The 27,534-nt window shown below is 39.4% G+C and overlaps 2 protein-coding genes across 2 annotated transcripts in view; both read right to left on the bottom strand.

Annotated features, from left to right (window-relative positions):
• atp9a (ATPase phospholipid transporting 9A) overlaps nucleotides 1-15,292 on the bottom strand; it is a 45,022-nt gene extending 29,730 nt beyond the window's left edge. Inside the window, exons 1-8 of the mRNA XM_080031906.1 lie at nucleotides 15,169-15,292; nucleotides 12,041-12,185; nucleotides 9,760-9,873; nucleotides 9,128-9,236; nucleotides 7,399-7,457; nucleotides 5,220-5,271; nucleotides 2,726-2,820; nucleotides 968-1,048 (exon numbers count right to left, since the gene is read on the bottom strand). Coding sequence (XP_079888032.1) covers nucleotides 968-1,048; nucleotides 2,726-2,820; nucleotides 5,220-5,271; nucleotides 7,399-7,457; nucleotides 9,128-9,236; nucleotides 9,760-9,873; nucleotides 12,041-12,185; nucleotides 15,169-15,236 — 723 coding nt within the window. The 5' untranslated portion in view covers nucleotides 15,237-15,292. The remainder of the gene's footprint in view (nucleotides 1-967; nucleotides 1,049-2,725; nucleotides 2,821-5,219; nucleotides 5,272-7,398; nucleotides 7,458-9,127; nucleotides 9,237-9,759; nucleotides 9,874-12,040; nucleotides 12,186-15,168) is intronic.
• Nucleotides 15,293-18,255: 2,963 nt separating this feature from the next.
• Nucleotides 18,256-25,451, bottom strand: sall4 (spalt-like transcription factor 4; the record flags this gene model as incomplete). The annotated part of the gene is made up of 4 exons (XM_080031016.1): nucleotides 18,256-18,690; nucleotides 19,078-19,361; nucleotides 19,797-22,292; nucleotides 25,385-25,451. The coding sequence occupies 4 exons, from the start codon at nucleotides 25,449-25,451 to the stop codon at nucleotides 18,256-18,258; spliced, it is 3,282 nt and encodes a 1,093-aa protein (XP_079887142.1).
• Nucleotides 25,452-27,534: the final 2,083 nt, after the last annotated feature.

Genomic DNA, 27,534 nt, shown 5'->3' on the forward strand with positions numbered 1-27,534 from the left:
CTTTATTACATAGTAAAGAGTTGAAATGGGGAGATAGAGAGAGAGGGGGGATGACACGCAGTAAAGGTCCACGGGTTGGATTCGAACCCGCGATCACTGCAACGAGGCATGTATATGGCCAATAAGGTACGCACTCTATCCACTACGCCACCGGAGCACCCCATAGCTTTAGTTTTTTTAAATAGATGTTTTGTAAACAGAAAGCATTGTTCCTAGTTATACTAAATAAATAATGAATTACACTAAAGAAAGGACATGTTATACAGTATGTAACATTACTGGCTTCATCTATCTGTTAAAGTCATGGACATAGACGTCTTTAAAGTGAATAGTTCCTTAAAACTTTATTCAGGACCTGCCAGGATATTTTTGCAATGAGCCACAATGCTCTTGCGACGTAGTGTGATATTTGACACCTCATGCACAAGAAGGAGCAGAGGAGAAAGAGAGACTGATAGCAGCATGGGCAGTTTCAACAGTGGCCTAGTACTTTGTGCTGCTATACTGTTAGTCTTTAAGTTTATCCCACCGCAATCAATTGAGACTTTTGTCGTGGTTAAAGTGATACGGAAAATGTTACTTGGTCCAACTAAGCCAGTTTCCCGGGTATGACTTTACTGTAAAAGTGACTCCTGCTTATTGCAACATGTTAAAGTGTCATTGGCGTCAGTATTGCATTTTAAAACCATATGGATACTATGTGCAACGCCCAATATATATTATATATACAAACATTATGTGTTGATTTTCCTTGTTTTTATGAGGGGTGCACCTATTGCAACTTGCTTGGCCAATTCCGATTGCCAAACTTTTTTTTTTCCTCATCTATTGCTGCTGCACTGATTGCCACCAACGTTACTTAGTTGTACGCAATAGATACAATGACAGTAACGCATGGTGTTAACATCAAGGGGTTTGGTCTGAAATGGGCTACAGGATTCAACACAACAGGGACACAAACACCCACCCTGGTGAACGTTCCAATGAAGTTATGGATGTCGATGTTTGGTTCTTCTGCGTACACGTAGGAGCGGATCTGTAGAAGATCCTGGAAGACATTAAAATACATGGTTTAGAATCAGACGAAGGGACAACAGACTGGAGTAGCTATAAAAGCAAAATTACTTGAAAAAATGACGAAATGTTGAGATTAAAATAGACAGTTCCAGACAGTTGATACAGTTTGAATTATAACAATTTAAAGATTGAGCTTCTGGGATCGAAAAGTCATTAGCAAAACATTATTGAACATTTTAAAACAAGAAAAAGAAAACATTTGCCTAGCTTTCTCATCAAACTTTGTCTACCTTTCTTCACATACAAATATCTCTTATTTGGACAACAAATCATTTCATATTAAAATGTACAGTTTATACAATAGAGGGTTTGTTCAGTGGTTTTGCATTTTAGAAAACTGACTTTGCTCAAGGCAATTAGACAAACTGCTATGGCACATTAATAAAATAAACATTCCCGTTCCCAGACATGTTTGACAAATTTAGCGGTTATTTTATTTTTATTAACTTGTGGATCCTGAGGCTCATGTTGTTTTCTCTCAAAATAACATCCTGTCAGCTCAGAGCAGGAGATGACAGAAGTGGGGAAAAGTGGCAGCACTCAAGACCGCAAAATATAATGTTTCTGATCTATTTATCTGCCTATTATTATCCAGATTAGTTAACTTAATTTGGTCTATAAAATGTGGGAAAATTTCAAGGCAACTCCCTTCACTAGATGTTTTAAGTTCTGAGTCTGACGTTTGAAAGAAAACTGCCTACATTTATCTTTTGTTGAGATAACTTCTCATGCATATATGTATGATGCAAATAAACCTTTTAAGAAGTTTTAGTATATGTAGAACTCAAAACTAAGAAAGAAATAAGTTATCTCAACTAAAGATAATTAGTTGGCTCAAATGGAAGTAGTTTTCCTTCAAACTTGAGCCTTTTTGGTCGCCCCAAAACTCAAAAAATCTAGTGCAGGCAGTTTGCTTGAAAAATTTAGTTTTACTAACTTTTTTTCATTTTTACAGTGTAGCAGTCAAAATCAGCATTTAACTTACTATCAAATACCAGCAAAGCCGTCTATTTATTTTAAAGAGATTTCTTCCAAACAAAAATGACATACTAAGACATTTTATTTAATTATTTTGCACTGAAAATGTTTGACAATTCATGGACTTCGTAGAGAATTTGAAATCTGAAAACATCTTAAGACTCGTTGATTAGTAGAGGCCTATAAGTAGAGACCTGAGGTGACCTTTGAGCTTTGGAGTCATGACATTCTCCGGCCACCCAGCCCTCTAGTTAAATGACGGCTCCCTCTTAATGACAGACTAAAGCCCGCACGTGTAATTACTCATATATTCATCAGACCCTATTTCCCAGACGTGGCATATATGCAGCGTCAGACGTGGGATTTTTTTGCTCAAACATCACTGTCCCTCGAAACTTTATGTCATGACTAAAACAAAGAAAAATATCAAAAACTATTCTTTCCCTGTGTTCAAATCCCCATACTTCCCTTCTATTTAGTACGCCAGAAAAAGATTTAGGATGTCCCAATACATGCACTTCAATTGTTGTATGCTGAAATTGCATAAATGCCCCACTAACTCCAATAGCATTTTAGAGTATTCGTCTTTATTCTTGACATTTCTCGACATGTAGTCTAGTAAAAAGAAAGAGTATGTGATTTGGAACGCAGGGTTTGTGTCATGACTCACGGCAGCAGTTGGCAGCCTCTGCGTGCAGGCCACTGGGAGGCGTAGTTTCCAGTCTGTCTCTCCGTCCAGCATGTCTGTCCTCAGGAAACAGGAGCCTGGGAAGAAGAAGGAGAGGTGGGTGTGTTTCAAATGTGTTCTTTATGATGGTTTAAAAGCTCTTCTAGGGACATAGACATTAGCATTAGCTACACATGCTGTGATGCTATTCATTGGATATTTGTTGTCCAATGTGTTGGCGTCTTTCCCTATCAAATAAACATCACATGAATAAAGGAAATCACAGGACAAGAACTGCCGGTGACCACACATGGAAACACACAGTCACCCCTAGGGGGCAACCATTGATAGGCTTTTAGTTAAAGGAGGGGGCGTCATAAACTCTGTTCTAGCTGATGGCACTGATTGTACAAATCACTACATTTATATGTTAGTAGTCAGACACTTAATGCTACTGCCAGCTGTTTCACAATGATTTTTTTTTTTTACACACATCCATTTTTAAGTTCCAAGTTTTATCAAATTATCGTTTACTGTACATATACTTTGTGATTGGAAAATCAATGGCATTGTCTTGGTATAATGGTATATTGACCCCTTTATGATAAGGTGAGAATCCCTTTGATAAATTAAATGTTAATTCAAAAATCTGCTTTGAGCTTTGATTATATGACAGGGTGGAATGGATGTTAATTAATGTTTATAAGTTGGCCTCTTTTGTATTTTCTTAATGTTACTATTGTCAATCCAAGACTTTTTGATGTCCTGTTTTTTTGTATGTTAATAATGGTGTCTTGTAAGCCTTTTTTAGGCTGGGCATATTGTTTATGCATTACACAATAAAATCAATCACTCATTAATCAATCATTAATAAAAGGTCAATAAAACACATGAAAAAGCAGCACTTTTTTTTTTAAAGAATGGGACACAGCTGCCTGTTTTTACTGTTGGGATAGGAGTGAAGGCATCCAACCCAAAAAGGGCCCATCCCCCCCAGCAGTCTGCATGCGTCATCCTGCCCCAAAACGCCCCACCCCGCCTGGCCTAGGCTGCTCATAATTGACCTAATGGCCTCCACATGGAAGGGAGATAACCAAAGCACTATTTCCAGTAAAACAAAGCTGTTGTTTTTTCTCTTCCCCCCCAACAGGAAAACTAAAAACAAACATACATCCACCGGCTTATCTTACAAAGGGACATTTGGATTTCTACAGGTTGAAACTTAAACATATATAAAGGCTTTTGTGTATCACCTAATTGTTTTACTTGACAAATAAAAGGAAGATAACTTAACAAACATCTTCCTGTGATGAGATTTGTGATTGTACTGTGCCCTTTGAGGTTGTTATTTTGAATGGGAGTGTGCTTGTGTGTTTTGTATATGTGCAAATAGACGATAAACGCTGTGATGCATGGTGTCCCGTGAAAGTCTATGCTGAATCTAGGCTTTATTTCTCTTCTCAGCTTTTAGACTTATAGTCATTGTCATTATTATTCATTTATTTAGCAAATTATTTTTTGTTGAAGACGACATCAACGAAAGCTTTCATTTTGACCTTGTAAGCAACTTTACCCCCATACTATTTTTATTTATTAAATTGTCTTTTTTCATTATATATTTTATGTATTAATTATTTATTTTGTAATAACAAATTCAGAACTCATCATTTCTTTTCTCCATTCATTCATATTTCATTCATTTTTTCCTCCTTTATAATACAAAAATAACAATGTGATGCAACTGGCTAAGTTCGTGTGAACGTGTGAATCCATATTTGATTATTCAGATGAGGCATCCTGCTCTCATCTCTCCGGTGTTTCTAAATTATCCCTTTTCGTTGTCTTCTCATTTGAAAGACAAAATATTTCAAAGATGCAGAACAATGTTTTGTCTACAGTGCCCATCTCATCGTAACATGCCCTGCGTTCCAATACCCACACTTCCATACTATTTAGCATGTCAGAAAAAAGATTTTGAATGTCCGAATACATGCATGTCAAATGTAGTATGGCAAACATACCCAGATGTCCTTCTAAATCTAATCGCATTTTGCAGTATGGATACCAGCATGTTTTAGTATGTAGTATAGTAAAAATAATGGGATATGGAACGCAGCAATTGAGTACCACATCACAAAACACTTTGAGTGATAGTTTAGTACTGGACCCAATTACAATTTAGACATTGTAGGACTTCCTGTCCCGGCTCAGGGCTTAATCCCTGTACCTCAGCGCCTTTTTTTAAACAAGTCATTTCCCCGGTCAGTCTGACACACACACACACACACACACACACACACACACACACACACACACACACACACACACACACACACACACACACACACACACACACACACACACACACACACACACACACACACACACACACACACACACACACACACACACACACACACACACACACACACACACACACACACACACACACACACACAGTTGTGGAGATGTGGATGAATGACCAGCAGATGTTTACCATTTCTTTCCGACGTCCTCAAAAAGATCATGTCAGCAGGAACGCGCTGGTTCTACAAAGAAAAGATAAAAACAACATTACTTCAACATCACTTCATCACTAGTATATCATTGTATTTCCTGATGATTTTCCTCCAATTTTATATATACACACTGCACAGTTGTAATGGCCATACAACGATGAGTCCTGAATGTATAGAAGTGAAATGTATGTGAAATTGAATTGCTCAATAAAAGATCATTGTGAATGATTTCCTGATCCTCCACTTCTTATCCTATCCTCCTCCTTAAAATAGTTTTTTATTCAACTGTGTACTTTGTTGTTTGATTCAAGATTTCCAGATTCGAGATGGTTTATTTGTCATAGGCAAAATAATTACAGCAGCAGCAGTCATCAGCATTGCAATTCTTATGTCCCAGGCTCCTCTCTCAACAATGCAATACAGAAAAAAGAAAATGTATAATAGAAAACAAACAAGTAAAGAAAGCAACTTGAGACACAAATACACACAAAAGTATAGTGCAAGGACACAGGGCAGATACAAAAATGTAGAGATAAGTTGCACCACTGCACCATATAAATATAAAGTAGAATGTTTGATTGATGTTTTGCCTTTGCCTCTGTTCTTTATCCATAGAAGAGTAGCTTTTTATGTGCCACATTACACACAGTCAGTCAGTCAAAATAATAAGCCTTCCACAAAATCCCCCTGTCATGGCTTTGATGGGACCCTGACCAGGCTTTTTAGACTCTGTCTGACCCGGCGCTGCCACTGTCTGCACTACACAAACCATCCACCAAATTCATATACATTTGCACAATTTGAGGTGAGACACTGCAGATGAATAGGGTACACTTTTTAAACTTATAAATATCATCATGCAACTTTGTCAGTTGATAACTTATATTAAAAAATAAATAAATTGTATTATAATTTTTTTTAATGCAAATTTGGCAATATTTAACTACTTATTTGTACATTTGCATCTCTTTTACAACCACAATCTAAATGTTAGATAAAGCCAAAGTTAACATGTGTCATTTAATGTAAAATAAATACTACACAGGTCTTAAAATTGCATTGTAGGCATGTTTTCTAAGGAGAAAATGTATCATAAATCAGAAAACTGACAAGATATGAACAAATATATCTCGTGGCTCTTTAAATGCAGGTTTAATTAACAAATTCCAAAGCTTTCTTTGTGTCTGCTGTGCTGCTTGGGTTTCACCTCTCGCTGAAAAGTTCACATTTGTGAATTGTAAAGCGGCGGCATAACTCTAAATCACTCAGTCACATTAGTGCAATGTGTAGGACAACATGTGTGACCTTTCCTTCAACTGAGCTCAAATGAGTGATTCACAAAGACGGCCCTCGTTTGGGAGCCCGAAGACAGGCCACTCACTTCTCATATTTCATGTGCAAAAAAAGACCTCAGAGAAGCCACTCACAAATCCAACCTAAAAACTCAACTTAAAAGGTGCACTATGTAGTTTAATGGTAGGGGTATTTGTTTACATTTGAAGAGCCTGCAGTTGGTTAGTAAAATATATTTACTCTATATGTAATTCTTATTATTGAAGAATTCTATCATCATAAATCAAAATTATTTTGGAGGCACCTGGAACCAAACGTAACACTAAAATATACTTGTAAACCAAACTGTGGGGGCCCTGCTGCTGTGAACAACACCAGTGAAACAGTAACTTTATAAGGTGGCTTTATAACTTCAAACAGTGTTCTAGGGATCACATTTTTTTTCCTTGGAGGAAAATTTGTTTATTCAGTTATGAGAATTATACCTTTAAAAAAAAAATGCACTTCTCTGACACACCCAAAGTTACAAAGTGCACCTTTAACTCATCATATCTTTTAAACAACTGCCAACTACAAATGAGATTTCAAGCCGGACAAAAAATGTCAATAAATACTCCATAATTGTGTTTAAATCTAATCAAAGGCATTTTGGGTTTCTGTCAGTTGTGTGTGCATTCAGCTTGACAGGCCTGAGGGCTCAGCATTGATCACAAGATTACAAAATCTTTACTAACTCCTTTCACCAGTGGAGCAGGGGAGGTAAACCGAGCCCCTTATTATTGGCTGTCATATAAATGGTAACATGGCAGTCTTAAAAAGGCAAAGACTATTCACAGGTGTGGATGAAAACAATCATTGACAAACCTTTTCAACGATTAAGAGATCTCCGACTTGAATACCGCTGCTTTTCACCTTCACTGTGCCTGGAATACAGAAGAAATTTGGCAGTTTGACCAACTTTTATAGTGTTTGATGGGTTACAAATGCTAAAAATATAAGATATTCAAATTAAAGACTCATGTAGTAACATTTTCAATAAATATGGAGTGTCATTTTAATAACTTAAATTGACTTTTGAAGCTCTGCAACCTTTGACAAGATGTGGCGACCATTTTTGTCTTACCCATCTTAGCAAGCATTACCTAAATGTCTTTGTATACATTCTAGCTCATGCAATGCACTTATACCTCATTATAGCAGTATTGTAATGTGCCCCATAAGGTTTCCCGTTGTCTGTCTATGCTATAACTATATACACTGGAAAATATATAAACAAAGTATTATAAAAATAATAAAAAATGTAATGAGAATTTCGATGTCTTTTTAAAAATCATATGCCTTCATAACTCTAAGGTCATCTTTGGGTGAGCTGCGTTTTCCTGCACATTTGAAAGAAAGAAAGAAAGAGAGAAAGAATGCTGGGGGGAGTTGAGCCTTTTCTCTCATTTCTTTTGGAATGAACGGGGCAAAATTGTTTGGAAAGAGATCACTGACCCCTGACCGCTGCCTTGACCCCTGGGCTTTGCATATGTAAAACATTAAAGCACATTAATATTGCTCTGCATTGGGGTTAACCAGGGACTTCACATTAGTGCCTCTGCAGATTACTGAAACAGGAATAAGACATATAGCAGCCTCATGTAAACTTAGCCTATATGAAATAAAAGGTAAAACATTGATAAAAGGAAGAGTAAGCAATTCTGGATAATGCTTGGTGTCTAAATCACTTTGTTAAAATCAGTGAATACCTCCTCAAGATCTGCTAACTGTCCATACTGTGTGTGTGTATGTGTGTGTGTGTGTGTGTGTGTGTGTGTGTGTGTGTGTGTGTGTGTGTGTGTGTGCGTGTGTGTGTGTGTGCGCGCTGAAAAGTATCCAGTGTTAATACACGGCCTAGAATCTAAGAACTGGTATGTTCGCTAGCTAAGGTGGGCCCACCTTTGTTTATATATCCTTTGTTTACATGCCAGTTTACAGAGGAGATATTCACTGGTTTTGACAAAAAGTTTTCCCCAGAATCGCTGACTCCAACTTTAGTTTTTTTTCCTCATATTTGACAATAGATGACTTGTGAATGTGTCTCCTTGATCAGTTGGACATTATAACTTACATATCTCAACAGTTTTTTCACATTAAATAGACAAAACCACAAATCTATTAATGGAAAAAAACAGTTTCTTCCTATGGTGGAAAATAACACACCACATTGTATGGCCATAAAGTTCATTCTTTTAAAAAAACCACAACTTGCGCACGGGGGCCGCCGCCACTGCGCTATCACGGAGGCAAACGCAGTCGTTGTGTTTATGGGCTGAAACAAGCTGCCACATCAAAGAGCCAAAGTGATGGAAACCACAAGAGGTCTCCTGCTTCTTTTATTGCTGGTAGCACTTTATACCGAAGGCCTCTTATGTACACTTTTTACATCTCTGCTTTGAATTACCCCACCATTTCCCTTAGCCCCAATAAGTTTTAATAGGGCCGAGTTACCTCCTACAGTTAATGCACGCTGATGCTGGGAAAATAAGGCAAAATGGTTGAGATTTATTGATGTTAAAAATGACAAAACGTGAGGTTTGGAATGTATCCGTACCTCTTGTTGAAAGCTTGCTGTAAATCTGGGAGTTCATTTCTTTGTCGCGAACGAAGCATCTGATTTCTTCCACCGCCTCTCTCATGATGGTGATGACCAAAACTAGACCCTGGGGAGGGATATTAAGAGTTGTAATTTTCCCTCAAAAAGTAGAGCACAACAAACTAATTGTATGTATATGTGACATATGTGGCAACTGTTTGTGTGAATCAACAAAACGTTAAGATGCACCATACACAGATTCAGTGTGATTCTAGAGAATGCTTGTTTTTCAAAATAACTTTGTCAAAATCAGTGAATATCTCCTCACGATCCGCTATACCTGGTGTTAATACACATCGTAGGCTCTGTAAACTGGTATGTAAACAAAGGGGCTCACCATAGCTATCATCAACATGGCTGTCTACAGAGCCTAGGCTATGTATTAACACTGGCATATTTTTCAGCACACACACACACAGTACGGACAGGTAGTGGTTCATGAAGAGATATTCACAGATTTTGACAAAGGGTGATTTTGACACAGCGTTCTCAAGAATCGCTGACTGCACCTTTAAATCTAAAGTATTAAATTGATGGACATTGATAATAAACCATTGTAGGACACAGAGTTTTGTATAAATGTCACTTACCAACGGGACCCAGTAGGTGTAGAGCGCCCCTAGGCGAAGCTCGTTGATAAATTGAGAACACGCCAAAAGCAAAAAGTACAAGTTGAAGAAATACTTGAACTGATTGTACAGCACCTGGGAACAGAAAGCAGAGAAGAACAGAGTGAAAGATTAGCTGCATGACAAGTTATCATGTATATGACGCTATCTGACAATTACCGCTAAAGAAACGTGTGAAAACGAGATCAAAGGCAACATTCGAATCAGGATTTTACAAATGGTCGACCAACTGACATGACAATATTTTTGCGGGGGTGGACAGATATTCCTAAAACCTTACATACACATATTAGCATTCCGTTTACCCCCCAAATAACATAGTTACAAGGATTTAGTTAATTTGGGTTGCCAGGGCTTTTCCTCCACTAGTTAGTTTCTTAAAATGAACACTTGTGCAACAACTTTGCTCAATTTCATTACCACCAGTGTAACATTACTAGAGAGGGGCAACTACACATTGCTTCTGTTGCCAAGACTACAATATGTTCATCTAGTGTGAGAAGAAGTTCTTGGCAAAGTAAATAAAAAGCGTTACAATTTGCAATGCAAAAAGCTTTGGCTCTTGTCTTGTGCTTTCCAAACAAATGTGAGCTACTTTCAATGTCTGACTTCATATACAACAACAAAAAAAAAACTCATAAGATCTTAAGACAACTGAATGTCTGGGAAGCAAATACATATGTAAATCAGGACAGGGGAAAACGCCAGGGTCAAAACACACACATGCAGACACGCAGACACAAACACACACACACACACACACACACACACACACAGCTTAGTCACTGCTGTCCACACGAGAAATCAATGTCACATCCGTCACTCACTACCTTTTTCTTCTAAGAATGGGACTGTTATTGTCATAATTTGTTGCTATCAGATCATGTGGAAGTTTTTCCAAATGTGGCTCAAACTACTCATCGTGCTATTAATTGTCAATATTTATTTATCTTCATTTTTACATGAGACATTCAACTATATGTGTAAGACTTATCTGTTTAGCTTACATGTGAACTGAAGAAAAAAAACATTTCACTTATAAACTCAATTCAGACTGGTACATTTTTATGAAATTCCCAATGGCAAAATTCATATGAGTAATTCAACTGAGCTAAGGGGCGCCCTTAGCTCAGTTGGTAGGGCGTCCCCCCCGGGCCGGGCCCAGCAGCAGACCCGGGTTTAATTCCCGCCCGCGGTTGTTCTCTGCATGTCACTCCCCTCTCTGCCCCATGTCACCTCTTTCTCTCTGCACTATCAATAAAGCATAAAAATGCCCAAAAAATATCTAAAAAGTAAATAAATAAATAATTGAACTAGCTTTTATGTGTTAAAATGTCCAAAGGCATGGAATTAGGCTGACTATGAGCACACAAAACGACAATAGAATTGGATTAAACTAAGTAAATGTGAGGCTAAAAACACAAATAATATTCACATTTGATGCACGCACAGTATTTCGTCGCTAGAGTTGTGACAGTTTGTCCATTGACACAAAGTTAATCGGCAAATATTGAGATAACTGATGAATTGTTTGAGTCCCTCTCCATGTTCTAAACATGTACCTGTGTCAGAATTCTAGATGTGAGTATTTTTCTGCCTTTCTCTGTTAAATGTAGAATAAAAGTCTTTGGGTGGACATTATAGACACCACCTTGGACGGCAAGTTCAAATTGCGACTATAATTTTCTGACAATTAATTAACTAAATTATGAATTATGAATAAATGAATCTGGAGATAACCAGAACGTATTGACTGATCATAAAAAAACAATTGCAGCTTTTATGGTACCTAAGTCAAACACTAATCAATATCAATCAATAACCTTTATTTAACCAAATTAATTGAGATTAAAATCTTTTTTTCAAGAATGACCTGGCCAAGAAGGCAGCACCATGATAAAATAAGCACAATCTACCACAATTGTCATACACCACATTCAGCATCAATAAAAGTACAATACCAGATCAGGGACAAGACTACTGTATATACACGTACAATCAACAGCTGGACCACCCACATTATATTAGCAACCAGCAGTTAAGAGGACGACACAACATCCAAGATGAACATTCATGTCATTAGATAACTGTAACGTGAAAATGTGTCAAACATGTTCAGGGGTAGGGGGTAGGAGGTGGAGGTATGAACAGGGGAGTGGGGTGGGTTGAGAGGGTAGGGTTGAGAGGGTAAGGGGTGTGTGGGTGGTGGTAAAAAAGGGGGCGACCTTTGACTGACACTAACCATAGGCAGGAAGGTGAAGAAGTTGTACTTCTGGTTGTTAATGACATTCCGGGGGAACCTCTGCTCCCTCTTCTCTGGGTGGCCCAGCCACACGGTGCGCGGCCGGAAGTCGCCCATCCCACAGCATCCAGACCACGGGCAGCACCTGGGAGCAAGAGGCAGGGAGAGGTCAGGGGATTCATTCTCTGCATTTGGGTCCATTCCCTTATTATATAACCTTTATTATTTGACCAGGTTGGACTCATTGAGATTCTTTTGAAAGAGAGACCTGGCCAAGATGGACAGCAGTACACAGTCAAGTTACAGTTACCACGTAACACATCAACACAAAATCATTAAAAATTGCAATTGGGAAAAGACATTCATAATATTGATTAAAACATTTGCAATTTCCAATGGAAGTCTGACTTCAAACTCTTGTAACAGACAAGCATAAAAACAGCAATAGACAGTGACTTACATGAACAAAATAAACAAAATAATTAGGTATTATTGAATTAATTTAGATTATTATACTATAAAGAGAGGAACTCTTTAATGTTTATGAACCAGACTAATTTTTCCTGTGATGGTCAAAAATTACTTTTAAGAGCAAACAAGACCATCAGCGAAAACACCGCTTTTGTATGTAGTTATACTATTAAGGCCTGTGCTCGGGTTTGAATCTCCGCATACTCAGATAAATCGATGTGTGCGCAAGCAAAAGATTTTAAGGACAGCAGGCGCCTGTGTCGTAACAAACACTACCACTTAAGTCCAAAGACGCCCCTAGAATCAACAAAAACCTAAAGTTACTTGTAGCTACATTAACATGACTATTCTGTAGTGTTACTAAAACAAAAAAACACCTGTGTTGTATTTTGTGATTGTGTTGAGATAGCAGCTCCATTTTTAATGAATTTCTAGTCACATATCTTGGATAATGTTTTGCTTGTTGCAGCTAAAGGTCTATGAACATGTAGTGTTGATAGTTTAAACCATACAAAATAAATATTAACTTTGTCTGTAAAAACTGGGGGGGGGGGGGGAGTGCACTCCCTTAGCTCTACCCAAATGAAACATTCCACATCAATCAACAAAGTGCCCAGTGAGTGACCTTGTGATTAATAATTGAACTCACTGTGTTTACTGTGTGCCATAAACAAAATAAAAGGTGTGACGATAAAGTATAAAACCTCTCCCTATCAGCTGCAAACAAAATGGTTCCTTTCAGATAAGGGGCATCAGGTAAGCAACTATTTTATGACACAGATGACGCAGTTCTTTAAACACCATAATAACTGTTCTAAAGATGTCCGCCAGGCAAGACAACTTCTCTACTGTAGTTAAATGTGACTGTCTGATGCAGTAGATGGGGTGCATTCCTAAATTGTTACCATTCAGGGGGAAACCAAACATAAGGATGTATTAGGCCCGCAAATGAAGAGATATTTTTATAAGTTATATACTGTATTTAAAGAAAGAATTTTGCAAAATAGAAAAAAATATATAGAATTTTTGTATGTGTTGGTTGGAGTATGAAAAAAACGCGATGAGCTCTGTCATTGGAAACATCTCCTGGGGTGCATTCCAATACCTATACTTCCATGCAATTTCGTAAGTCAAGAAATACCAGAAAGTCCTACTACATCTTCTTGTCACATTATGTAGTGTGCAAACTAGCGAGCTTGTTTGGGCTGTTCTGACCCACAATCCCTTGCGCAGCGTAAGTTGCATCACATCGACTGAGCGGCCGAAAGAGAACAACCAAGTGATGCCATGGATAAAAAGTAAGATGATCAAAGTTTAAGGCACAATTTTATGATTGAATAGCTTAGTGTGCTGCTGTGCCCCAACTTTAGGCGTACTGCATGCAAACTAAATACTTTTTAAGGCCAGCTGCAGTATGTAGTACAGGATCATATAATATTTTATATTAGGGATGGGACCAATCTGATCCAATATCGTTATCAGGTCTGAGATGGCTGCAATCCACTCATCACATATTGGACTAATGCCACCGATCCATATTACATTTTTTCAAATGAAATTTTAAGACCATAGCGATGTGATATAGAACATGTTAAACACTACTACTACCCTATACTTCTAGGTCTGCAACATTCCTGCAATAAATCCCACCTTCAAGAATGTTATAATGTTGAATTTTCGTTGAAACTGCAAATTGAGCTGTTGAACTGCAGGCCTACTGCACATAGTAAGTATAAGTAACATAGAGGTGTGTCTATATACTATGATGGAGCCTACTTTCATTGATAAAACTGAACTGAAAACTGAACATTATAACCATTCATTATGTAGGTAGCCTATGTTTTGTTGCAGGGCTTTATGTTTTCTTTCTTTCTTAGGTGTAGGCTAACACAACTGTAGGCTAAAACTAGCATGTGAGAGGCTGTGTGGACAGGTGGAATGGATGGCCACCAGAATGGACCATACATCAAATGATACATCACATTGTAAAAAAAATTGCTGCAGGATTGAGCAGCTATCAACAACACTTTCTGCATATTTACAGCCCTTTGTTACATCTCGAGTCTTGGTACAATGTGTTTATTACAGGAGGTGACATCACCACCACCACAGCCTGATTTGATCAGACTATTGGCTGCAGTTCAGCACTGTGTCTGCTGCTCTCTAAGCGTTTTCTTCATTACCCATCAGTTAGTATGAGGCCTGCCCCTTTAAAAACATACAAACGCATCATTTAGCTAGCATTTAAATCCAGAAAGACACTCTCTTTATAAGCCATGGCCTACATGTTAGCGTGCTTTGTGCTCTTTTGACAGCGCGAGCTCCAGTCATCCGATCAAATATTGACATGGGCGTCAATGCACTTGCTCCAGCCAGCACCCCGGAACAAGGATGTCTCCTGAAGCTATAGCTAGCTTATTCTAAGCTAAATGTTATATCCACGTTATTTTCTATAAGCATTTATCTAATATATATTGTTTCCCCCCTTCTAACTTCTATTTTTTCCCCTAAAATCTGCTACCGCTTTGCTAGTGACTGAGACAATGTCGCCGCGCGCTCCTGTCAACAATATCACGGCTACACTGAAGCTCACGAGCGAAACACGTTAATAAAATGGCTACATTTGAATATGTCTGTTGCTACATAAACGCCCTTACCCATTTCTGTGTTTACTGTCGGTTCTTTTGGGCCGTCGCACGGGCTGTAGGGGGATACTGTCGTTCATTCCTGCGGCTGCCCGGTGTCCCGGTAGCGGGTATAAAGCTGTGGACACACCGCTCTGGTTGGAGCGGGTCTGGGCGGAGGCTTCTTCGCCTATCAGCTGCTGTCACTCAGACCCGGGACGGTGTTCACGCTTACTGTCCGCCGAGAACTGCATGTACCACAGCAAGCAGGGACACATAACACTGCAGCACGTAGCCTAGGCCATATCAAGCACATTTATTTTATCAAAAAACATGTTTTTTTTTTACATTGATGATGATACAGCCTTCATAATATCATATATTAACTTATTTGGATTTCTGTTTTGAGAACTGAATGGCTTTTTTTTCTTGGAGGATAATTATTAGGCCTAGGCCTAGTAGTCTAAGGTTAATGTCTTTTCAGTTATTCAGTGTCAAAAGCCTATATGAAATTAACAATAGCCTAAGTTATAATAGTTATAGTCATCACAAGCAACATGTAGCCTACTGTATATGCTTATGAAAACAACTCTAGGCCTATAATGCTGTTTTAGTGTAATCTTCGGAGCAGTGGTGCAGAATAGTCCAATGTTCCAGGCAGCAGGCATGATACAGGTGTTTGAACACACTACAAACCAGTATACATACAGTATAGTATAACGGTCGCTTGGCACTCATGGCTGTTTTAGATAAAAAATTGTCTCGGTGGAACAACTTAGCAAACTACATACATTTCTAAAATCAGGTGTATAACCTTTAATTATAAAAGGCAATGGGGGGAAAGGAATGGATGAATGTAGGCTACGCTCCTGTGGCAAAATGGTACTATCTGTATTTGCATGCCACAACTTTGACTTCAGTCTGTAATGTAGAAGAGGAACAGAAACCCGTATTGTTTCAATGATTTGGGACGGCCACCGCAATGAAAATAAGCGGTAAGAAGTGTGTTTCTACCCTGTGTTGTGCTTGTGAATGAAAGCCTGTAGTTGTAGTCATTGTTTTTGTATTGTATATCCAGGTTAGTACAACATTGTTTTACGTTTTGTATTGTAGTACAGGAGCTTTACATTTCTGCTGCTTACTCATATGCCAAGTGCAACAATTTGAGAGCCCTATAATGATAATTATGCAGAGGATGCTATCATGTATTGTAAAAGGAAAAATATATTGTAGTTAACCTAGAATGGGTTGTGGTGGACACATATCATTGGAGAGCAAACCCTTCAGTTGTGGATGCAAATAGTTTTTCATTGAAGATGCAAAACAGCAAAGGTTTAATGGTTACTGGAAAGACATTAGGCTTTACTTGAGTCATCTCAAGGTGAATTGATTTAAATAAGGAAATGTATATGTATTCAAAATTGCCCGTGCCAGCGCTGAAATGAGTGTAAAGGTTGTGCAAGACTAGCAAAGACATTTCTAGCCCGAGATGATTTTTTGCCCTCACGTTACCGCTTAAATAAGTTTGATAATGTTATTATGATAAAGTCATGACAGGCAAAATATTGAAAAAGTCACCCTGATTTTATTTTTTCCAAAAATCAGAACATTTAGGTGAAGGAAACATTTTGAAAAACAAAAAAAAAAAAAAAATGTACATTGTAAACAGGCCAAATTGGCTCAACATTACTTGAATTGTAGAGACAACTTGAAAGCAGTTTTGACATGGTTTGCTAAATAAAGGCACAACTTGGCAAATGCATATCGATAAAGGAATGTACAGCAGGCGGCCTACAAAGTACTCGTGACCATTCTGAGTTGTGTAAAGTGTTCCAGTGATACATTCATTACCGTTCCAACTCAGCAGGTTGAGAATGAAAAAAAATCTTAGCGCGTACTCGAGAATGTATCGGAAAATGTACAGAGAGCGTTGCGTTGAGAGTAGGGGGCGTGGAGGACAACTAAAAATCTAAACGAGGTAGAATTCACCCCCTAAACTCAAGCACTGTGGATTATAAATAAATTAATGATGCTACAAGTTGATGATAACCTAGAAAAATTATACGACTGACAATAACTATGAATGGTTGTTTCAAAAAGGAAATCTTACAGGAAGGAAAAGTTAACAAAATTGTAGATTTGCCCTTTTCCTGTTGCAGCCAGCACAATAAAAGCAGTGAAAGGTTAACTATAAAATGTAATATGTAACTACGACCTGAAATAAAGTGCAGGCATGAGAACATTAAGCGTATAAATAGCCTTCGGACCCTCAGCCAACCAAATTTGACTCTGCAGATTTTCAAGTGGAATATGTTTAACCGTTGGAAATATGAAAACACAGGTATGCTACACGGTACAACACATCAATGTATCATGTGTTCAGTTTTAGGCACTTAGCAAAAAGGTTTTGAGTCATTACCTACTGTAACAGAGCACAGATGCAACACACATAAAAGCCTTATTTTTGTTTAACTCCAAATATTCTGAAATGTTGCATCGTGATGTAAAAAGACAAAGACACTGGATTAATCCATCAGTCTGATCAAAAAGGCCCTTCGGAAATGAGACATGCTAATGACATTAACCACTACAAAAATTGTACACCCGTCATAAAACCTATGGCACACACAATAGGAGGGAAAAGTAGTCATTATTATAGATACATTATGGTTAAGTAAACCATAATTTTTCAGTCACTGTGTCCTTAAAATGTCATGCCCTGAAACTTTTTTCCCTACTAAAGTCAAAAATCCTTCAAAAGTTGTCAAGGAGACCATCTGAATTAAAGCAGTTTTTCAAGTAAGTTGTACATTCAAACTTCCGGATAGACAGCAAAAAACAAAACAAAACAAAACAGTCACAGGAAAAAAAATACCCGCATATATACTTTTCCTATCAAATAAAACTACAGTAGTTATATCAAGTTCAACTAAAAATAACACTTGAGAATCGTTCCCATCGAGAGAGAGAAAGCTGCAATGAAGATAACTAGAAAAATTCAAAACAATCAAAGTTTTTCTCTGGATGTTGATTGTACCTCATTTCATAATTGAGACATAAAAGAAAAAAAAAACTGCGCTCAGGTGATAACAAGGGACTTGACGGCCTAAAAAATAAAGCCTAATTCACTGCAATTTTACCCTCTTCCATGAAATGTGGGAATTGTGATTTTGGCACACCGTCAGAGGTGTGCTTCTCCATTTCTTCCATGGACCCGGGTAAGCCAGAGTGGGATCCATCCATCTTCATGAGGCCTCCGGTCGACCCGATCATAGGGCCTCCTGCGGGGCTCCCGGGCAGTGTGATGCCCCCTCCCTGGATGACAGAAATCTCATTGTTCTTCATGGTCAAGCCTCCGCTAAAGGCAGCAGCGTACTGGTTCCACAGAGACGAGTCAAAGTTAATCTGTGGAGAAGACAGTTCTTTGGGGGCCTGCATCATTTCGGGCATCATCTTAGCCTCCGAGGTCATGGCCATCAGAGCCATGGGGTTATCCAGAGACAGACGCTGGCCGCGCCGCGCCGTGTTGTTCCACATGTGGGTGCCGATATGCACCTAAAGACAAGGGAAAAACAATAAATTACAATCCTTTCAAAACAATTGATATTAAAAAGTGGCCTATCTTAAAACATTTGAAGATCATGGAAAGTTTAATTCAAAAAGTTAAACTTTCATATATTCTCGTTTCATTACACAAAGTGAAATATGATCATTTTGATGAATACAGATCATGGACTAAAAAAAAAATCCAGTATACAGAAATGTTGACATCTGAAAATAATGTTCATTCTAGATTAGTCACACTTTCTCTGTAATGACTATAGAATATATTTAAGTTTTACTTTACGAATTAAATTAACGGAACCTCTTCATTGATATTAAAAAAAGAATAGTAGACTATTTCTGAGTAAAAATTCTAAATATCCTGATTTGTGAACGTACCTTTAGATTTCCCTTTGTGGTGAAGGCCCTGCCACAGATGTTGCATCCAAAAGGCTTCTCCCCCGTGTGAGTGCGCTCGTGGATTTGCAAGGCGCTGGCGGAGGAGAAGTTCTTGCCGCAGCAGTGACACACGTGCTGTTTGGTGGAGCGTCGCGGTGCGGGGGGGACGGACAAAGGCATGGCCGTTCCCTGAGGCATGTGGGAGCTGAAGAAGCTCAAGGGATTCTCTGGAGGAATCTTCATCTCCAGACTCGATGGCAGCCTCATGAACGACATGTTGGGAACTGTTGGTATAAAGAGATGGAGAATCAGACCTAAGCTTCCAACATGACAACCACTAAGATAATTTCTTTAAAAAGTTGGGAGTCGGCGATTCTAGAGAATGATTGTTGTCAAAATCACTTCAGCAAAATCAGTGAATCTCAAGTCACTACCTGTCTGTACTGTGAGCGCCGGAAAAAAAAAAAGAAAAAAAAAGGGTTAATACACAGCCTAGGGTCTATAAACGGGCATGTTGCTAACTGTAGTGAGCATCCTTTGTTTACATATCAGTTTACAAAGCCAAGGCTGAATATTGACACCAGATTTTATTTTTTTACATAGTAAGGATAGGTAGCAGACGTGAGGAGATATTCATAGATTTTGACAAAGTGATTTTTGACAACAAGCGTTCTCCAGAATGACCAACACTACCTTTAAATCAACCAAAAAAAACTCACCGTAGTCTCCGTTTGTGTAAGGAAAACCAGGCTCTTCTTTAATCTCTTTGGGGGTAAAGCTGGTTGCTGCTGTAAGGTCAAGGGCTCCACTCGACTCTGCACTACCTTGAGCAAGGACAATATTCTCCGGTTTGGACACAATGCGGGCATATAAATCCACAGCAGACTCTGGAGACTTGCTCATGTGAGTGTTGACTGGTGAAGCCGAGTGGAACAACATGGCAGAGTCGGAAATGGCGGAACTACGGCCGTCCTGCTCCCTGGGGGCTGATGGGGACTCTTTGGGCGTTCCTTCGCTTTCCGAAGCCGTGCTAGTCTGTCGTTTCAGTGCAAGAGCGGAGGTAAGGTTCTTCAAGACATCTAGGCTGGATAATATGGCAGGGGCAGCTTGCTGAAGGGGTTGTTCCTCTGGGGCAGGTGGTGGTGGTGGTGGAAGGGAATCCAAGGTATCATTTGGCTTCTGGAGGTCAATCTCTAGCTCGTGATCGTCAAAGCTGTCGTCCAAATCATTGGAATCCATTACGGCCATCTCGTCTGTTGGAGAGGAATCCATTGCTGCTTCTGCTGCCGACTCTGCTTCAAACTGGTTCTCTGGCATGGGGGTGTTGGGGATCTGGCCGCCCATGTGCATGCGGATGTGCTGCTGTAGGACCACAGCATTGGTGAACTTCTTCTGGCAGATGGGACAGGAGTGCTGCATTTTGAGCGGAGTGTTGGCTCTGTGCACTCCGTAATGGGCCTTCAGGTTACCCTTGGTGGAGAAGGCACGGCCACAGATCTTGCACTTGTAAGGCCTCTCGCCGGTGTGCGTGCGGTAATGCATTTTGAGCGAGCTCTGGCAACTGAGCACCCTGTGGCAGATCACACACTCGTTGGGGTCGCTGGTACGTTTTTCCAGGCCATCCACCATCTGCTGAAGTTTAGCCGTTCCAGAGCTGTGTTCTCCTGGGAAGGGGCCGCTCCCGTTCATATGATGCAGGGCTCTCAGCAGTTCTCCATCATCCTTGTAATTGGCATCTAGTCCTACCTCTTGACTATATATATTAGAGGAAACGGAAGGGGAGCTATCACTTGTTGATGGGGAGGGTCTCTGCGAAAATGGATCCCCGCTGAAGCTTTCGAAGGTTGGCTTTAATGGCGGCATGGGAGATGGGTGATAGCTGGGAGGAGCAGAATGGCCGATAGTCGGCTTTATATCATGCATCATATTGGACTCATCCATGGGCACGGACATGCCGAAGGGAATGCCGGTGCTGGTGGGAATGTTGTCGAGGTGCTCCGGCACAGGATGTGGGTTCATGGGGATTTGAGGATACTTGTCTCTATGCCTCTGGAAATGCACTTTGAGGTTTCCTTTGGTCGTGAAGCGGTTTCCACAAATGTTACACTTGAAGGGCCTCTCTCCGGTGTGAGAACGCAAGTGAATCTGGAGGGCGCTGTCGTTGCCAAAGGACTTCCCGCAGTACTTACACTTGTGCCTGTATAACGAGTCGCCAACGTTCTTCGTTTCCGTTGGCACGCTCTGCAGTTTCGTCTTCACCTTTTTCGAGGACTCAATCCCTGCTTGGTTACCATTGAAGGTGTTGGGGAAACCTAAGGCCTCTGCCGACTGTGGCAGTAGTGTTGGCAAACGGCTAGTCAGATCTGGAATACCCTTCAAAATGTCTGTTTTAGAAGTCACTAAACCCAGGCCTCCAGGTAAAGAGGAAGGAATGCTAGAGGGCAAAGGTAGTTTACCTTGCTTCATGGACTCCATAGAGAGGAGGCTCTGGGTGCCTGTTCTTTTGCCTATCAGAGCTGCTGCGGCGGACAGCTGTTGAGAGAGATGTGCGCCAAGGGCCTTCAGAGGGTCCATCACTGCCCCGACGGATGCCTGCAGACCCAGTGGTGTCATCATGGCTACCTGGATTCTGATCTGTTCCGTGAGTTGGATCTGCTGTAGCTGCTGTTGCTGGAGGCACACCAACTGTTCCAGGATCATGGGGATGGCCTGTACGGCTTCCTGGGATGAGATCAGAGAAAGGCTATTTGAAGAATGCTGGGAGACAGCCACTTTGGTGTCCGCCATGGTTTCAAGGGTGACATTTGAATTTTGCATTTTGTGCGCGGGATGGTAAGTCATCTCGGAGCTGCCAGCAGTCTCCGTCTGATCCTGATGTCCCGAGTCTTCTGCGTTCATACTGGAATCCTCCTCCGTTCTCTCTAGATTGTCCGTGTTGACGTTAGATGGGGAGTTACTGCTGGACTGGCTGTCGTCATGGTCACTGGTAAGGCCTTCGGGAGAGCCTTGAGAATATTCCTCGGGCGCTTCACTGCCCTGTCCGCTTTTCATGACGACCACTTGCTGCTGGCTCTTAGTGCAGTTCTTCTCGTGCTCCAGGAATTCTGCTTCGTCAAAGAATTCGGCACAACACTTGTCACAGACCCTGGTCTCATCCAGTCGGAGCCGCTTCACTGCGCCACCATTTTCCTCAGTTTGATCGCTTTGGATAATCTCTACAAACAAGAAGACACAGGAATTACAATTAAATTCCACTTGATTTCAGGCATACAGGTCTATATCAGTATACACTATATAAAAACATAATAACTACAATAGCAAGACAAAAAGGTATATTCATTGAAATTCATAAGATCAGCGTAATAAAGTCAGACATTTGTTCCAATGTTTCTGAAAATTATTAGTGTGCCTTGTGACACTTTGTGCAGGGTCAGTTAAGGCCATTCTGATTAAATTTTTCTCAATCAATTAATTGACGCAAACATTTGAACATAAAATTACTCTGAGCCTGAAATATGGGAACATTAGTAGTCACAAACATATGGCTTGCATTTGCCCATTTTGGAAGCTTTTTCATATGTGCCTGACTATACCTGCACCACAAGTGTGCTGTAAAGAGTGGAGTGCACTACGTTCTAAAAAAGGGCATTTTAATATTAACGGTGCACATATGAAATCTGACAGCCAGCATATTGGGTTGTGCTTACACTTTGCTACACTGGCGCTGAAAATCATCATCATCACATAAATCATTCCTGATTATGTGAGCCAAAAATCTGACTATGTTCACCACATTCGTTTGTCATAAAGACAGAAGGAAAAACTTGACAAAATGGCTCCTTATACAATAATGACAATATTTGACTATTACAATTATTAATAACTTAAGAAGTCAAGATTCAATCATAAAGATATTCTAATTTCAGGTAATGTGTCAGGATAAGTCAAATAGAGCAAGATATGATCCCCTTTACAATAATGTACAGCACAACATCTTTGCAAAATAACATTTTGAAGTTACATTACATTTCTGTTGCAATTTGTGTGCAAGTTGATGATTGGAATCTATGGTCATTCTTGAGGCTTTAGTTAGTTTTGTTCTGTGGTTATTCATGCAAAGTCCTCCACTCCCTTTAGGTGACTGCAGTGATCTGTGGGAAACTTTGAATTTGGTTATTGTCCACAGGGCCAGCAGAGGGCAATCATCTACCTCAACCCATTACCAGGAACAATGTCCAGAAAGACAAAGAGGCTCGGGCATTGAATTACTGTGTTTCCGAAACACACCACCTTGCCTAAAAATCAGATCTGTTTCCACCAGTGCTACGTGTGGGGCCAACCTTATGTGACCTATACCAAACTGAAATCTCAATAAAAGAGGGTGACTCTAGCTTCTACAACAAGCGATGAATATGTATAAGGCTGCATGCAAAGCCCAATCTGGTCGACAATAGAAACATACTTTAACTATGAAAAGTTAATTTGCAAGTATGGGTGTGATTGTGTAATCTTATGCTGATTAACTTCAAGTATGTTCACAGCTTGCAAGTGTGCATTTTAATTTGTCTGCTAACCAAGAGGCCATTTCACAACTGGGTGTATTGTTAAATGCTAATGGCTCAAAGAGAATGGGGGCAGACCACCTGTTTGCATTTGCCCAAGGAAACTGTTGGACTTGTTAATTGCTCACCAGGAGGCATTGAAGGTGTCACAAAAAAAAGCTTGCAAACTACATTAGTTCCTGGCCCATGAGGAATTGGTAAGACAAGAGTCAACCCACCCCCCCCACATTTACACACTATATATACATACAGTCAAATCTTATCTTAACACAATTTAACTCTGATTGGAGCATTTACGCACGAGTTTAAGTGTATGATAGTTAAATATGGACTATTTTCTTTAAATAAAAAAAAATCGCATATAGTCGACCATGAAGTTAAAATAACGAGGCATCGCTCTGGTTTACCACTTGACGGCGCATGACCTATGTGCTCACATTTAGGAGGGGTACATGACACGAGGTCAGGGCTAAGCACTCAATGCACGGGCCTAGTGTGGTGTGGTATACACAATGTAAAATATTTAAAATCAAAACTACAGTGCGTTATCAAAATCAAGATACAAAAACCCAGAAGAACCGCGGCTCTCAAAACAGTGTTAAAAAAAGTTCCCTTATGAATTATAAAAAGGGAGGTCTTCTCCGGCAGCGCTTGAGCTTGCATATGGCAACACCAAAACGCACCCCCACCCAGTATCCAAAAAAAGGCCACTGCTCCATCCCCCACCTCTCCACCACATATGTACGAAAGGAAACAGTCATGCATTAAACTGGGGGATTTATTGCCTTCAGGTCAGCTTACGCCAGTCACATTTCATACTGTTTTTAAGGTAGCTTTGTTTAAAAACGTTAAATTTCGGGCACTACACTTGCAAACAAACGATACCAATACATACTGATAAGAAAATTTGACACGTTTTTTTTTTTTTTTTACATTAGATGCATTGAAATTCTACGCATATATTAGTTAAACGTTCAACACAATGAACAATGGCAACTGTTAAAATGAGCATCAAAAGAGTTTTGGAAATACGCACTTATATATTGGCCACCAATTTTAAAAAAAACGTGATGCGTCATGATAAGAGACATGAAACCAGTTAACAATATCTGAATGAAAAATGCCAGAAAATTGCAAATTAAAGTATAAAAATACATTCAAAGGTAGCCACTCTTCGCCACACAGCTTCCTACGTTAGGTCTACATTGTATCAAACTATCAACAGGTAACGCACGCGCTTCAGTGAGTCCAGGAAAAAAAGTTCAAAGAGGTTTCGCCCTCTTCAGTTTCCCCAAAACAAAATAAATACGTGTAAAAAAAAATTCTAAAAATCATCAATTCACAGGGAAATTAGTCAATGTTTTCAATATTGAAACCATATACAACTGTACAGATACGTAGCCAAAGATGAGACTTGGTCACTGTATCGTTTGACCTCGTCTTGAGAGAGGAAAAGTACAGAGAAGAAAGCCAAACAGTGCTGCATTTTTAAAGCGACGCTCGCGGAACACCTGTATTGTGTTTAAAATCATCCGGTTTTTAACTCCTGGTCAATTCAAACAGACAGCAACAGGTCAAAGAGCGTGAGGAACAATGTAAAAGGCAGCCCACCCCCGTACACATACTGTTGAGATTAAATATCGACAAGTTTGCAACATGGCATCGCGGGGCTACATGTTAAAGTATTCTAATTTTCTTTTTATTCATTGTGTAGCCTACGTTATCTTGTGTATGTGTGAACTTACCATTTCCTACCGAACCAGGCTCGTCAGAGTTGATCTGCTGTGGTTTGGATTGCTTACGCCTCGACATGGTGCAACCATCCGGGAGCAAAAAAAGGAGTTGCAAACAATTTTAACCTTCCGTGGCTTCTGCAACAAAATTCTTCTTCGCGTTTGTAGTGAAAAAAAAGTTGCTCCCCTCAAGTAGAAATGCGCATGTCAACGTAATTATTATTATCAATAATGCATTGCGATTTATCACGAGCCCCTGACAGCTGATTGGCTCCAGTCCAAGTGCTCACACATTATTCAAATGCGCTTTCCTATTGATGAGCCAGAGGGGGCGGGAGGAGCAATGCTAGTGGATGGGCCGCAGGATGGAGGCAGGGTGAATAACACCCAACTCATCGCTCTGAATTCCTTGTTCATGTACGAAAAAAAAGAGAGAGAAAAAAACCCATATGTATAGCATCTATGACCGAGCAAAATATCATTCAATCATCATTGTCTTAACTGTTTACAATCTGTGACTGCGACTAACACATTAGGTTTTAATTGCATGACTGGATGTGTTTAAAAGTTCCCACATACTACGCTTATTCATTTGATTTCATTTTTATCTCGATAAAATCAATAGGAACATACATATTTGACCTTGTATGTCATCTTTTTATCAACTTTCCGGGCTTAATTTGATTCTATTGCTACATAAAAGCTGCAAGTTGTGAACCCATTCTTTATTTACAGAAAAAAAGCCTTTTGTTTATCTCTAAAATTGACATACATTTTTGCAATATTTGATCACCCAAACTTTTTATTTTACCTCTCCTATGTTCCATGTCAGCTAGTTCACTGGACTTGAAATTATTCAAATATTTAAATAAAAATCTAAGCATGGGGCTGATCAAACACTTTTGATCATTACGGTAATGTATTTTTGATTGGACTGTATCTGATGGGAAATGTGGTGCATCTCTGCTAAGGAGAAAGTGAGTGATAGGTCTACTTCTGAATATATGTGCACTAATAGGTGGTCCAGCTGTTATGTTCTACACATGATATTCTTCATTAAATAGGAATCACTGTTTATTAGTAGTTAGGGTATCTAAAGTCTTACAAATGCAATCAAAAGTTTGATTGGGAATAGAGGACACACACACACACACACACACACACACACACACACTAACACACACACACACACACACACACACACACACACACACACACACACACAACTCAGTTTGCACATTTGTCAGTATTTATGGTTAAGGTTCACACAATACATTTTGGCTGTCACAGAAAATAGTACCATACAACTAATAAAACAAAAACATTGTTGTAATTGTGAGTATAAGTTGTAGTTTATAAACGTTGTGTCCATCCGGGCCACATTTGATCAAATGTTTTAGGTACTGGTGTCAAGCTGGCAAAGAGTACAAGTCTTGGTGTTTTTTGTTATGTATCATGGAAGATTCTGGAATCATAATGTTGGTTCTGCTTCACATTAACGTTCACCTCGTGGTCAAAGTTGTTTTAGCAAAAACATTCCTGGAAGTTTATTGCACTTTGCTAAGGAGAATTTACACCTTTTAAGGGGAACCTTTATTAGTGCACGGAGCACCTTCTGTGCATTTATAGTGAACTCTACAGTAAAAAAGTGTGTGTGGGGGGCTGGGGGCTGCTGGACAGGTGTAATACATCAACTGAATGCATCAGATTCAGAAACAGGTTTTTTGCCGAGTAGGATTTTGCATACAGTCAAAATAAACGTAAGAGGAAAGACAACCAGTATACTGACAAAACCATAAAAGTAAGACGAAAAACCTAACATTTAAATATGCAAAATATATATTCACTTAAAGGGGAGGGAGCGATTCTGGAAAACACTTGTTGTCAAAATCACTTTTAGTCAAAATCGGTGAATCTCTCCCCTCTATCCGCTAACTTTCCGTACTATGTGAGCACTGAATAAAACATCTTATGTTGATAAAAACTTTATGAGGAATTTGAAAGAAATTCAAATAAAGGAAAGTGTGAATGAAAGTATAGACATAAAAGCAAAATAAAACAATGAACACAACATTATAGGGAATCAGTTTTTCCTCTGGTGATTGGTGTTAAACGTGGTATTGGGAAGACACTTTGCAAAAAAAAATGTCTTGACTTTATTC

This window comes from Ammodytes marinus (genome assembly GCF_949987685.1).
Source record: "Ammodytes marinus genome assembly, chromosome: 7".
In the NCBI taxonomy this organism is placed as follows: Eukaryota; Metazoa; Chordata; class Actinopteri; order Uranoscopiformes; family Ammodytidae; genus Ammodytes; species Ammodytes marinus.